The 14,271-nt window shown below is 40.1% G+C and overlaps 1 protein-coding gene across 6 annotated transcripts in view; it reads right to left on the bottom strand.

Annotated features, from left to right (window-relative positions):
• The window catches only part of LOC127070946 (visual system homeobox 2-like), a 40,439-nt gene that overhangs the window by 3,277 nt on the left and 22,891 nt on the right, over positions 1 to 14,271 (bottom strand). For 3 of the 6 annotated variants that reach the window (XM_051009587.1, XM_051009585.1, XM_051009590.1), the window contains 2 exons: positions 13,713 to 13,802; positions 12,476 to 12,606 (listed from right to left, as the gene is read on the bottom strand). In XM_051009587.1, coding sequence (XP_050865544.1) covers positions 12,476 to 12,606; positions 13,713 to 13,802 — 221 coding nt within the window. Of the gene's footprint in view, positions 1 to 12,475; positions 12,607 to 13,711; positions 13,803 to 14,271 lie in introns of all 6 variants that reach the window. The other 3 variants (XM_051009588.1, XM_051009586.1, XM_051009591.1) reach the window with 1 other exon arrangement.

The raw sequence follows: 14,271 nt of genomic DNA, 5'->3' as shown, positions 1-14,271 counted from the left end.
TGATCGAAGAAAGGTAGCCAGCTGGATAGACGAATAGATAGATAGATAGATAGATAGATAGATAGATAGATAGATAGATAGATAGATAGATAGATAGATAGATAGATATATTGGAATCGATTAAAAGTGAGATTAGAAAAGGAACGTTTACGTCAGTCGCATTCGTCTCACGGTATAGTATGTATCGAGGATGTTATTTAAAAAGCTCGAGGTATACGAATCGTGCGTGTAGAGGGATAGAGAAAAAAGAGGGAGAGAGAGAGAGAGAGAGAAAGTAGTGGGAAGCCATTGCCAGGGGGGGGTCAGGGCGTGTACCAATTTGTAGCAACAATGCTAAAGTCACCGCCAGAATCGGAACGTAATTCGAATGAATGGAAACGCGTTGCCCTGTCAATTTGCCCTGCCACCCCGAAATTATCTTCCGCTTAGATTCGAACAAGCCGTCGCTTTTTTGCCGATTTATCAACGTTAACGTTAACGTCATCGAACGTTTGCTTTCACATCCCCTCTTTTCACAATTTTAACATTTATATAACTAAACGATAATGAAAATAATTCGTGCGTCGGGAGAGATAGAAAATACTATCTACTAAAAGAAATTGACGCTGGATTTATAAATTAATAACTTTGTATAAATCGAGCGAGACTTTGTCTTATAAATCGATCGATCGATTCTCAAGTTAATTAGTTAGGAATCCTTTTTGATCGGAGACTGTGTATCTTCCTGACATCCTGGAATATTTTAGACGAGTTAAGGGATGAGAACGAGAGAGAGAGAGAGAGATGGAGAGAAGGCAACGATAGTTGCAACGTCAACGAGTAAGAGCTTCCTTTATGACGGCAAGTTCGTCGACTCGAAGGAGAACGAGAGAGGGCTTTACCTTTTCCGCACCTTCTCCTTCGTTTCCTAGACCTCCCTTCTCTCTCCCCCTCCCTCTCCCTCACTCTCACCCTCTCTCTCTCTCTCTCTCTCTCTCTCTCTTTCACCACCCCCTTTATTGGCACACCCTGTGTATAATAAGGAGCGAGTTTGTATTTAGTCGGCCATGCGCAGTACTGCCTGTTGGCGTATCATCGATCAGACCGAGGACTGACTATTGGACCAAAACAAGAAGATGAGAATGGAAATGGGAATAAAGAGAGAGAGCGAGAGAGAGTAAAAGGGGAAAGCAGACGCGAGACGGCCTGCCGTCGGCTTGCGAGGGGTGATAGAGAGAGAGAGAGAGAGAGAGGCTTTTGCATAGAGGGGGCAAACGGTGCTAACAGGAAATCCTAGTGTGAGTTCCTATGGATCACCGATACGTCGATGAACACCAAGATGACTCCCACCTGCCTCAAGTACTCTACGATATATTACCCAACCCAACGCCAACTTTGTGTATGTGCTGTATTACGCACCAACGATGATGCCTTCGAGTGAATCGCATACTCAGGTATATCAACTGGACTCCTAAGGACCCTTGAAAATTCACCTAACCGAACCAATGAGTTTTTCTTCAACCACAGAGGTATCTATATACCTTTCCCTTCTCTCACACTTTATCATTGTTTTTCGTTATTTGAGCGTTTTCTTCAAAACTCGCGTCCGACTTCTTCATTCTTCTCTCTCTCTCTCTCTCTCTCTCGTTTTCTCTCTCTTTTCCTTTTTTTATAATGTTTCTAAATAAGTACGATCGAGACACTGTCCCTGAAGATAATTGGAGATCTCGTTACTCTCGAACGGTGAGTTTAGTTTGCGATCGCTCGATAATGAGATATCGAGTCTCTCTTCTTTTTCTTCTCTTTTTTTTACTCTTTGTAGGTCTCTTCTTCTTCTTACTGTTGACTTGTATAAGGAAAAGGGACGTCTTTCGAATCGTTCCGGGGAAAAGGTAAAGATCGTCAGACGTAACCTATGGAAAATCATATTTTCGGGTTTTCATCAACGACGGAAATAACGATGGATGCCCTGTGAAATCCGATTATCGTCGGTAATCCGATATTACACGTCGAAACGTTCTCGCTCAAACGTATTTGATTTATAAATACATGGATTATAGATATACACATCGAACGTGTACATTATTGTGTTTTATTGCGTTATCATTCATTCCGGAAGCAATCGGCCGTGAATTTATGTTGAACTTTTGCGTCTCAAATAAAATAGCGAATATCGAAAATTCTCCTTACAACTGCACATGGTCGAATGATTAGCATAAATTGTAATTTTTATTTATTTGTTTTTAATGAACATCAAGAAATCGTCATCAAATTATCCCTGAGAGTCTCTAGATTCTCTGGAATCTCCAAATTCATGCGAAGGGAAACGATTCCCTTCTCAGTTTTCCTCAATCCCATGATAGGGATGATGCCTAGCCAATTAATTTCGTGGTAGAGGGTAGAAGCAAACGGTAGACTTATTTGACGCATAATAAGTGCACGAGGCGTTTCCCTTCTTCGTCTCCTTCGTGTTCCTTCGGTCATCGAGTGGTAAATGGTCGAGTTGGACGGACAAGACTTTGGGGTCTAACCATGGGCTATATGTACCCCATGCTGAGGCTGTGGCACGCGTCGGGCACATCATTACGAGGGACACTTGCTTACCGAATGGCAAAAAGGGTCTCTTCTACCCTTGGAAAGTAGTTGCTTCTAACTCGTCGAATTATTAGTAAGCTTGTTGGAGAATCGTTCGCACGAATGAGTAACTAGTAAAATTGGTCGCTCATTAATGAGTAACTGCTAAAATTGGTCACTTTGTATCGAAGTGAATCGTATCATTTGTGTCGTTTGATTGTAAATTATTGACGTATTTGTCCTTTGATGTTTGATTTATTTTGGTTGAAAGTGGTAGAAAAATTACGATAGTATTAGCGTTAATTTTCTCTACAAAATTTGTATGATTCCTTATTGTAGAAATTAAAAAGAAAAATAGGAAATCTTTTTCCATATGCAAGTTCTCGATACGAAGTGAGATCATTGCAAATATGTTGCATAGGATTTAACAGTAAAAAGTATATTGCAACAATTAGATGAACGGCAATGTCATTAGATGGTAGATTTTATGTATCCACATTTGTGAATTATCTGTAACAAGAGCGATCATTTGTTCGTCGAGTTTCCATGCTAGTCTTTTTGCTAAATTCATGGCTGGCATTGCATGGTCTATGAATCTCGAGCTTTTCACAACACGCAGACTCGGTGGTTTCGATAGCGTTTCATCGGCGGCAAAGGGCGTGGCGAAAGTTCGGTCCATACTTCCAACTTAATTCGGTTAGAGTCGAGATTTATATCCCCTTTCTCAGGTTTCTCGGTAGTTCGGCTAAACACAACCAGGCCACCCTCTTGCGATGAGCTTTAGGAGAATTTATAAGCGGTACCGTTGACAATCGCGTAACGCCCAAATTGCTCGGATATACTCGTACTTCTCCGATTTTCGTCGACGCCCTTATTTATTTGCCAGTCCTCGCTGCTAAGTCGATTCGTTTCCCAGACCGAGTAGACTTCGTTCTGATGTGCATTATCGGTCAATTTCTAGGGGTGCCATTCGTCCATCCGGAATTCATCGCTTTGTTTGTCAGCGGCAGGCTCAACGCGCGCGGGACTCGTTGGAGAAAAAAAGAACAGGGGAGGACAAACTTCTGATGATTACTCCCGTGAAATTTTCTCGCCAAAAGTAGGATATTCTTTATGTCTATCTTTTGTGAGAGAAGATCTCAAGTAGTCGGTTAGAATTTAAAGTCAAGAGAGGATGATAATGAGAGAGAGAGAGAGAGAGAGAGGTTAGAATGATTAGCTCGCTCGATTAGGTAATAAACGAAGGCTTTTAACCCTTATGCCATTAATATTCAAGGACGTAAGCACTTGCTCGCATCATCTTCTCCCACCACTGATTCTCAACTCCGCTGGTGCCTATTAATATAAATAATAGATGATCACACTAGGGGAGAATTTCGAATGGCACTTGGCAGTGTCACGTTAGACACGTAAAAGGGCGAGTCTATACTACTCTACCCCTCGTTTCAACGAAGATCATTTAATCATTTCGACGAGCGATAGAAAATTCATGAGCACGACGACACTACCAGCAACAGCAGCCAGTAGCAGATAGCTAGCCAGTCAGCCAGCCGCAACCCCGTAACATTCTACGGACTAGGACAGTTCGTAAGAACAGTTCATAGAGGGTGAGACGACGATGTACGATCGACATTCAGCCCTTATGACCGGACGTGGGAATAGTTGTACGCTGAATCACACGTAAAAATTCTTCTAATTCGATTTTAATTCGATTTTCATCTGGGGGTAGGATCATCGATTCGTGGACGAACAAAAGCTACTTGGCCTGTGTAGTAGGCACATATAGTAGACTATTAATCGTAGTAGTAGTAGGAGTAGTATTAGTAGTAGTAGTAATATCTTCGGCTCGCGTCAAACGAGTTCGCTTGCCAAAGGAAAGAGAGTCGACGACGATGAGTAGGGTGATACGTTTGAGGAAAAAAAAGAGGGGATGATAAAAAAGAAAGAGAGAACCGAAAAGCTCTCACAGTCTCTCACATATTTTCCCAGCACGGAAGATTCATCGACGACGTCGATGGTGACGTCGTAAGAGAGAGGATGCGAAAAGGCGAGAAAGCTCGTTAGGTTTTAGACGCAATCAATTTAGGCTCCGTCCTTTGTCCCAGAGCCGCTGTTTCAAGCTGCAACGCTCGATATACATGTACGTACGTACGTATGTACATATATATATATATATATAATATGTATGTATATATACATAGATATTTATATGTATATGTATTACAATATGTATACAACCACGAGGAGGACTCGTCCGAGGACATCGCACATCTCGAGTATTTAATGCGTTTCTCGTAGCTTTGTAACCCCTCGTAATCGTCGTCGTAGTCGTCATCGTCGTCGTCGTCGTCGTCGACGTCGTCGTCGTCGTCGTCGTCGTCGTCGTCGTCGTCGTCGTCGTCGTCGTAGTAGTCGTCGTCGTAATGTCGTTGCTCGCCCAGCTCACTCTCTTCTCTCTCTCTCACACACACACACATACACATCTCACGCGCATCTCTCTGACTCCTATCTCTGTCTCTTTCGCTCGAACGAGCGTTCCTGCCTGCCTGCCTGCGTGCCGCGGCCATCCGAAAGACAAAATCAATAATCGGCCAGTGACTAACGCCAAAATATCCCTAGTGCTTCTTCTCGTTTATGCGAAATTTTAATGGAAATATTTGTTTGTCCCCTTTTTTCTTTTTCCTTTTTTTCTTTTTTTTTTTATTAATTTTTTATTGCGCTAATCAGATCTTTCGGTACATTTGGAATATCTCTTAGTTCTGCAGAATATCTCTTCTCGTTTATGCAATTTCTTTCTCCTCTTTGTTTTTTTTTTCAATAGAAATATTGTCTCTCTTTTCGTTGTTAATTTTATATTTTATAGATTAGGTGTTTTGGTAAATACAAAAAATCTTATATGCCTGGAGTGCCTCTTCTCGTTTATGTGAAATTTTAACGGAAATATTTGTTATATCTTGTTATTAATTTTTTATTTCTCATAAATTAGACGTTCTACTAAATTTGGAAAATGTTCAATTTCATCGAAAATTTCCATAATCTCTTTTAACGATCATCTATAGTGAAAATATTTATTTTACTCCTTCGAGAATGGCTAATTTTCCTTCTCCGGCGTGTTTACACAGCGTTAGTCCGGTCTTACGGACGTGTTAACGTCTTCCCTAGAGACCTTCTTGGATACTCATTCAGGATACATCCACCTGTCAGCCTTTGCTTCGAAGAGAATTTAATTTTCTTTTTATCTTCCTTTTTTTTTTCGAAAATGCCGATCATTTCCTTGTAGAAATAACCCCTAAGCTGTTTTCTCGTTGAAATAACACAAACGAATTTATCGAGCTAAATACGATAAATAGTGTTTCGTTTTTCTTAGAAAAATATAATTTATTTTTTTCGTAAATACATTTTAAAAGCTTCATAATAGTAATTAAAAATGAGAATAAAAAATATTAGAATTATAGTAAATAACGGTACACGCAGTATTTAAGAGAAACAAATGTAGTATTAAAATAAGTTCGAAGAACAGAAATCAACATGAGAATTAAATTGTATTCATGGTTTTTAAAAAACCATCATAAAAGTAATTAGCAATAATATTAAAACATTAGAGAAGCGTATTAAATAGTAATACTGTCAAAGATAACGGATATAATATTACTTTGAATATAAGAGAGATCAACAGGAAATCAGAGTTTACGAGGGAGAATGATAGCGGGACGTTGGATTCTTGTCTTCGAATGATAGAGAGACGAAGTGAGGAATATCACAAATTACCATAAATTCAGCGTGCAAATGGTAATATCCTGGTATAATTCTTGAGGACTTACGACTTACGGCTGCCTACTAAACATAAACACGAAGAGGAAGTCTCGTCTGCAGGCTGAAAATTCGCGGGTCATTTGAGCCGTTTCCGCGCCATTACCTTTTCTTAGCTCGATTCCTTCGCAAAGAAGGAGAAGGAGGGTTAGGAGGGAGAGGGTGATGGGGACGAGGTGGATGTTGAAGATCGAAGGGAAAAGGGGGTTGGGTGAGATCGTAGAAAAGGAAAAGACGAGAGGAAGCAAAGGATAGAACGAACGTGACTCGATTCCTCGTTATCTTCTTCTTCTTCTTCTTCTGCTTCTTCTTCTTTTACTTCTTCTTTCAAGATTATATCCTTGAGAACGATTTCTTTCTCTTTTTTCCTCTCGATCTAGTCGAACGATCACACGAGCATAGAATCTTCTATTGGTATATTTCCTATTGGTAGTACGTTAAAATATATCAACGCATACAATGTTCTCATGTTCGTCTTCTTCACGTTTCGAATCTATCGATTCGTTTAACCGAATGGAATCGAATCGAATCGTCTTGGGTGTGTAAAATAAAAGCTAGAGACGAACGAGCAAACGTGACTGGAGTTCTCTTTCTTTTTTCTTTTCTTTTTTCTCTTCTTCTTCTTCTTCTTCATTCTTTCTTCTCTGCATTCTAACTTCGTCATACATACTTTATTATAATACTATTTCGAATTCCTATGAAACGTCGTAACACGTAAGCCTTTAACGATTCTTTTCCTTGAAAATAAGAAAACGTAAGAGAAAGAGAGAGAATCGTCTTACTTTCTTCCTAACTTATATCCTGGCACGATAAACGTTTTCCACTTTCTTACACTCCATCGATTTCGAAACTGGGAACTTGGAAACTCACTCGACTCGATAGCTTTAACTTCATTTCGATTGGATGACAAAATAATCTTGAGAGAGAAGACTACCTCGTTTCTTTCTGCCTTTCCTTTTTTATTTCTCATCCACACATTTTCGATTTAAAATAATTTCTAAAAGAGCTTGAAACAAGAAATGGAAGATCGAGAGATCGACTCTTCTCGATTTTATCAAACAGCAGATACGTCGGTGATGTCGCGGAAAAGAAAATCGAACTATCTCGTCGTTGGTATTCGTAAATAATGCAGCGAGAGCTCGGTGTTACTATCTAAAAGACTAGAAAAGTAAGAGATAGAAAAAGGTAGAAAGAAAATTGTAAAAAGACTGTGGGATCGGTGATCTCTATCCGTCGGCATCGAATCCCGCACTCGTATCTCGCATGATTTTACGAGCGATGCTTTTGTGGGAAGTGGTAGTGCGCTGCTTCGAAAGCGTGGCCCGACCACAAGCGCCATTTTGTACGATACGACGAGTCGGTACTCAACAACGCTTCCATCTTTCTCCTTCTCTCTTTCTCTTTTATATACACACACGTATGTATACATATATATTTCCAAGCCTCGACATAAAAAAGTTTCAATAATCGTCATAAAAGATTTCTTTTCCTTTTTTTCTTTTCTTCCTTCTTCTTTCTTTTTCTTTTTTTCCTTTTATTTTTATAGAAAATGATCAGAATGAATAGAAAGTTTAGTCTGTATCTTCTCCGATCATCTCGTAATCCTTTAAATCGATGTTTCGAAATATACGATGTGGGAGAGGGAAATAGAAATTGGAAGCTTATCCTCATTATCCCTCTCGAACGTTAATAGCGCTACGTAACTAAACTAACCTATCGATATCTAAAAAGAAAACGAAAAAAAGGAAAAAGAATCGAATGGTTTGAGGTATAATCAATGGGAGAAGTCAGTTATTAAAAAAGGGGCATCCGTTTAGAAACGTGTTTAGGCTCGTTAGAATCGTCGTGTATGTATGCGTGTGTCGAGGAAAAGGGGGGAAGCGATACTCGAGGACGATTTCGAACGAACGAAAAGAAAATGTCGAAGGCCTCTCTCCTCCTACTCGAGGTAGGTTGCGTTTCTCTACCTGGCAGACCGTTCTAACGAATCCTGAATGGCGCCTGAAGTTAAACGGGCTTTAGGAGGGGGCCAACAATGGGTCCCTGTTGTCAGGAAGGGACCTTCCTTCTGGAGGAACCTTTGTCATGGAACTCTTGCGTGGAACCTGAGAAGAACTCCTCTCTCTTTCTCTCCTTTTCTCTCTTTTTCTCTCTTCAGATTTTAGAAAGAGAGAGAGAGAGAGCTTTGTCGATGACTTGCTCCTCGTAAGGCATTCGCCGCTACTTCAACTCAATTTTTTCCCCTACCCAAAGCGAAAGGGCTTTCCATCTTCTTACCACACGTACCACAAACCTAAGCGCCACGTCAAAATTCTTCGCTAATGGGCGGCTCTCGTTCATGGTAGCGCCACAAGTAGGTATCCTTTGTATTTTCTTTTTCCCTCTACCTTCTTTTTAATTTTCTTTTTTTATTTTATTTTTTTTCGACTTTAAGGCGATTAAAAGGTTATGCTTGTTTAACGTTTTATTAATGATATTTATCATCGGTTTTTATAGATCTTCGTTTTTCAATTTAAAAAATTATACCTATGGGATAAACTAATTCTCTCTCTCTCTCTCTCTCTCTTCCTCTCTCTTTTTCTTTTTTTAGCGGAAAGAATTGATAATTAGAGGAAATATCAGCTTCCTCGATGCAATTAGAATTTCAAAGTAGTATTTAGTTTTACCTCGATTCGATCCGAAAGAACTCGAATGATTTTATGCATCCGTAAATTAGAACGATTCGCACGTGGGTGCCTTCGAATGCGTTTAGAGATCAAAGACTCCTAGTTAGATTCTGTTTGGCAAAACTGCTTTAAGTTGAGTGCAATTTTATGTCTTTGTGCTTGTTAGGTAGGCTCTAAGCAAAACTCTACTCGATCAAGCTTCTATTGATTTAAAGAACCTGGCCTTTCAATTTCTCTCTCCTCTCTCTCTCTCTCTCTCTCTCTCTACGCGTTAAACTCGACAAACTTTACGTATGTATGTATGTATGTTCGCGGATATTACCCTCATCCCTTCGAAATCGATAACTCTAACGACGCAGCCGTGACATTTTAACAAGCCCAAGCGGCGGCGCATTATCTAATGACCGCTAAAACCATCGATTCGAGCGAGGCGCAAGCTCTCATTAATATCACTTTCGTTGCACCACAGCTCGCACGTGACTCTGTGACAAAGTACTACGTTTATAATGTTGTATAAAAAAAATTATAAAAAGTATATATATACCTATTCTAAGGAAGAGTTAAACCATGATCACTTGTGTTACGTGAATAGAAATAATAGAAAACTTATTGGCTATTATATATTTTATCGATAACAACAAGAAATTATTTGTAAATATACCTATATGCATTTAAATACATATGAAAGCAAATATAGAAAAATTAATCAAGAAATTGCATAGATGGTATCTAATTGATTGTCAATGTTTTATAATATTTTAGTAACTCTCCTCTATTATCAAGAATCATTTAAAATTAGAAAAAATGGATTCACTCGAGTATCTTATTATCTATTATAATAATAATATATCGCGCAAGTTGCTTCCACATAGGTGTAATTCTTTTTGGATATCAATATAAAGAGATAAAAGTTGAATAGTAGTATGAAGTAGAAACCCCACCTGCACATATCGATCCTCCGAAAAGGACGCGTGGCAAGCAAGTCAGGGTGTAATTTTCGCACCCCCATAAGAAGTAGCAGAGCCCTTCGAAGCACCGAAATTACGTCCGTTTGTGCTCGATTCCCGTAGCAATCTGAATTGTACGATGCTGGTACTACAAGGGCCAGTCAAAACGATCCAAACGATTTATTAAAGTCGAATTAGAGTGTGTCCGTTGATCGAGGCACTTTTAACGAAAAGTACATTATATCAAAAAAAAAAAAAAAAAAAAAAGAGAGAAAGAAAAAATCTTTATGCTTTCTAATTCGATTGTAATGAATCAATTCACGCAGAGGAGGAAAGTCTGTCGAAGACATTTCGATTAATTTCACAGCAGGAGACTCCGCGATTGTATTTCTTTGTTGAAAATAATAGTAGAGAATTCTAACAGGGGAAAGCCACATAGGACTGTTAATAAATTCATCAGGAAGCGAATGTACTCCGTTTATTTTCTCTTTCTCTCTCTCTCGCTCTCTCGCTCTTTTTTCCTTCCTTCAGTTTCGCTCTCTCTAAAAAGAGAGTACCAATCTCTTCGAACGAACGTCCTCCCGGAATACGTCGGTCCTTTTATAATAATTATCTCCCTCCGAGACGGAGCACCGCTACTCAGACTGATAGAACTTGGCTTGGATCGGAAGCAGAGATGAGAAAAGGAAGAAGAAGGAGAAGAAGAAGAAGAAAAGAGAAGGAGATTCTAGGAGATTAGGAAAAACACGAGAGATGCAAAGTAATCGTAGAGAAAGAGAAGGAAAAGAGTGGGAGGAAGGGAAAACAACAAGAAATAAAAAAGAAAGAAGGAGGAATTTATCCTCTCGCGAAAGGAAGAGCATGCTGGACGTGTGGGTGGATAGAAGGAGCGAAGGGTGGTTGAAGGGGGGAGAGCTCGCGCAGAAAAATATCTCCGTTAACGATTACCAGGCAAACCCTCTTCCCCTCTCTCGTCCTCGTTATGTCGCGCGCGCGAATTTAGAAACAAAAGACGGGTAGAAGGCGCGGCCTGATTGGCCGAACGGTCCGCGGCTCGCGTCTCTGATTGGCCCGCGGGACCGCACCCATCCTGCAATGGCCGCTTTGTCGTTCCTGCACCGTGCTGCTACTCACTCTCTCTCTCTCTCTCTTTCTCTGCTTCTCCTATCTCTCTCTCTCTCTCTCTCTCTCTTGCTTGCTTGCTCACTCACTCACTCTCTCACTCGCGTACGCGAGTCTACACGAACACCGAGTTTCGACGAACCCCACCCTTGGAACCCTCCCCTCCTCCTTTACCTACTCTCCTTTCTCTCTCTCTCTCTCTCTTTTTCTCTCTTTTACCCTCCGCGTTTGACGGCCACCCTCCTCAAGTTATATCAAAATATAATAACCATGCGTTGTGTCTCTATTCGTATTCTATCTGTCTCTCTTCCCTCTCTATATTTTATTCTCTTCTTTTATCTAAAAGTTCGTTTGAATCTAATCGAAAAATCGATATACCCCGTTAGAGATCGACGCGATAAGAGAATAGAAAAAAAGAAAAAGGAAGATGAAGAGAACTTTTTCCTCCCTTTAGCTTTGCCTTCTCCCAATTTGCCCGAGGCATAAGAGAGAAAAAGAAAGACAGAGAAGGACTATTCTCGTACGCATCGTTGAAAAGGGAAACGGACGAGTCCGAGGAAGGACGACGAAAGGGTCGTTGAGGGTGGCAACGACGACGATGACGACGTCGAAGAAGAAGAGGTAGTGGAGGTGGAGGAGGTGAAGGAGGAGGAGGAGGAGGTTCGCCGAGGGCGGCGAAGGAGAGGACCTTGTTCGTAAGCCGCCATGCGGAAAGCGATCTCAGCCTACTGTTTCTCGTGGATCCGCGGTAACTAACCGTCAAACTCACACACGACTGTTCTCCCTTTTTTCCTCTCTCTCTCTCTTCTTTCTTTCATTTTCTCTCTCTCTCTCTCTCTCTTTTCTTTCTCTTCCTTTTTTTTCTTCTATGCTCTCTTCTCCCGCGCCTTTTGCTCGTGCCTTTTCGTCCTCCAACCACGGCCGTCGAATCAAGCTTCCTCCCTATTGCATGACAACGGACGGCCCTTCTTTACACTGACGCCCATCTAACTTTCTCCACCCAGCAACCCTTTATATCTTAAACGATAAACTCGATCGAGATCGACACGAAATTCTTAAGAAAAGATATTCGAGATCTTCGATTTATGGTACTCGATGATTTTATTACATAATACTACTATTAGCTCGAAACTATATCTAATAACGTAAAAGAATGAGTTAGAAATTTATGATATTGATAATGTCATGGATAAAAGGTGATGGTATTACATCGTTACAAATTAGTTTAGAGAAAAGACCCGTGGAAATTTGATAAGACTGTAAGATCGAGGAAGGAAATTCGCAGTCAGTTCCTTCTCAAATTTCATGGATCTTCTCTCGCTCTCCTCTCTCTCTTTCTCTCTCTCTCTCTCTCTCTATTTTCGAATTTCTCCTCACCTGTATCCTGTCTTCGGGCAGATCCGTCCTCAGGCTGAGCATCTCGCGAGCATAGACGTCGGGATAATGGGCTTCTTTGAACGCTGCCTCCAGCTCCTCCAGCTGCTGGGACGTGAAGATCGTCCTGGAGCAACAACCACATGAACCTAGTTATATGCCATTACAGCTTTTTCTCTTACAACTATCCTACGTTTGTGTTGAAATGATTCTTGATTACTTGGGAAAATAGGAAATCACGTCTGTTTTAAATAGATTGTTACGTAGGGAATCCATTTGTCAATTCGATTTCTTATTCTGTATTTTTTTCCATTTAATTTTTTGATTAGTTTCAATGTTTATAATCTCCATTTATCGAGAGTATCGATCTCAAAAATATCGACGTGAGAGTAACGAAACGAGTTTAACGACAAGACAGTCCAATTAGTCTCGCGATTCGACAAATTGTAGGTTGTATACATGGAACGAGCTGGCATCTGCCATCGTTGCTGTTGCTCGAACGAAAGCCTCGAAATTGAAAGTCATTTCCCGGACGATCATCGGTTCTCGTTAAGGTGGACGCGCGAAAATCGTTCGAACGTTTGCTCTCTCTCTCTCTCTCTCTCTCTCTCTCTCTCTCTCTCTCTCTCTCTCTCTCTCGCTGTCGCTCTCGTTCTCGCTCTCGCATGCTCTTGGTTTAAACGAGGGATCAAACATCACGTATCTTTTTTGAAATAAAACTTTGGAATTTACGAAAAACCATAAAAAAAGAGGAAGAAGAAAAAAGAGGAGAATTTCCAAGTGAATCAATTTTTTTTTTGATTTATCAAATCATTAACAATTGCAAAGTCTAACGAGCAATTTTGTCCTTGATTCGTAATATATAACACGAAGCAATAATTATCAATAGTCGTTGATTACGTTTCCGAATCGAGCATGCTTTCCAAAACGATCGTAGGACTTTAAAATGGATTTACCTGCGGCGCGAACAGAGATGAAATTTTATAAAAGCCCTCGTTTCAGTTTGCACCCCTTAACGATTTTACACGAAAAGGGGTAGACAGGCTGGAATATTCGAATTGTTACGACGGAAAAAAAAGGAGAAAAAAATCGTTTGAAAAAATCGATATAACGATAATAAAAGTAGTAATCTCTTTTTTAATTTCTGTTATTTTTTATTTTTTTATTTTTTTATTTTTTTTTTTTTTTTGAGATATTCGATGATGATTACCTTCGAGGAAGTTTATGCAAGAGACTCACCTATGACGACGTTTCTTCTTCTTCTTTTTACTAAAACCAGAGAGACCATCGACTGTGAAGTCCTTGCCCGACTCGATGTTATGTCCAACACCTGTAAGAAGATAATTAAAGATATAAAAAGAAAGATCGATCGATCGAAGTTGATGAACGGTTATTAACGATTAACGTTATAATAATTTACATGGACAAGCTCGTGTATCGATTCTCTCATCTTATTACTGGTTACTCATCGTCAGACACTTTTTTCTAAAGTACACTCGAGATTGAAATCCTGTTGAAATTACCAGGGTCGTGATATATTCTGGTACTATGAAAGATCCACAGAATGAGTTGGCAGTAATATTTCATTGAATTCAGAGCTCATTATTCCCTGTGGCACCGGCTGTAATTGATAATTACATGGGCTCTTGTATGTTAGAGCGAACCGCTCACCTACGTCGCGTATCAAATTACCCATTATATCTGACTTGCCAATGAATCAGAGAATATGGGTACCTACCTATCTCTTCTACGAAAACTTATACGTGCACGAGTTAACAAGCTCTGCGATGTTACAGGCC

Source organism: Vespula vulgaris, chromosome 19 (genome assembly GCF_905475345.1).
Source record: "Vespula vulgaris chromosome 19, iyVesVulg1.1, whole genome shotgun sequence".
Lineage (NCBI taxonomy): Eukaryota > Metazoa > Arthropoda > Insecta > Hymenoptera > Vespidae > Vespula > Vespula vulgaris.
The sequence above is the reverse complement of the archived record's forward strand: the minus strand, read 5'-3'. Positions and strand labels throughout refer to the sequence as shown.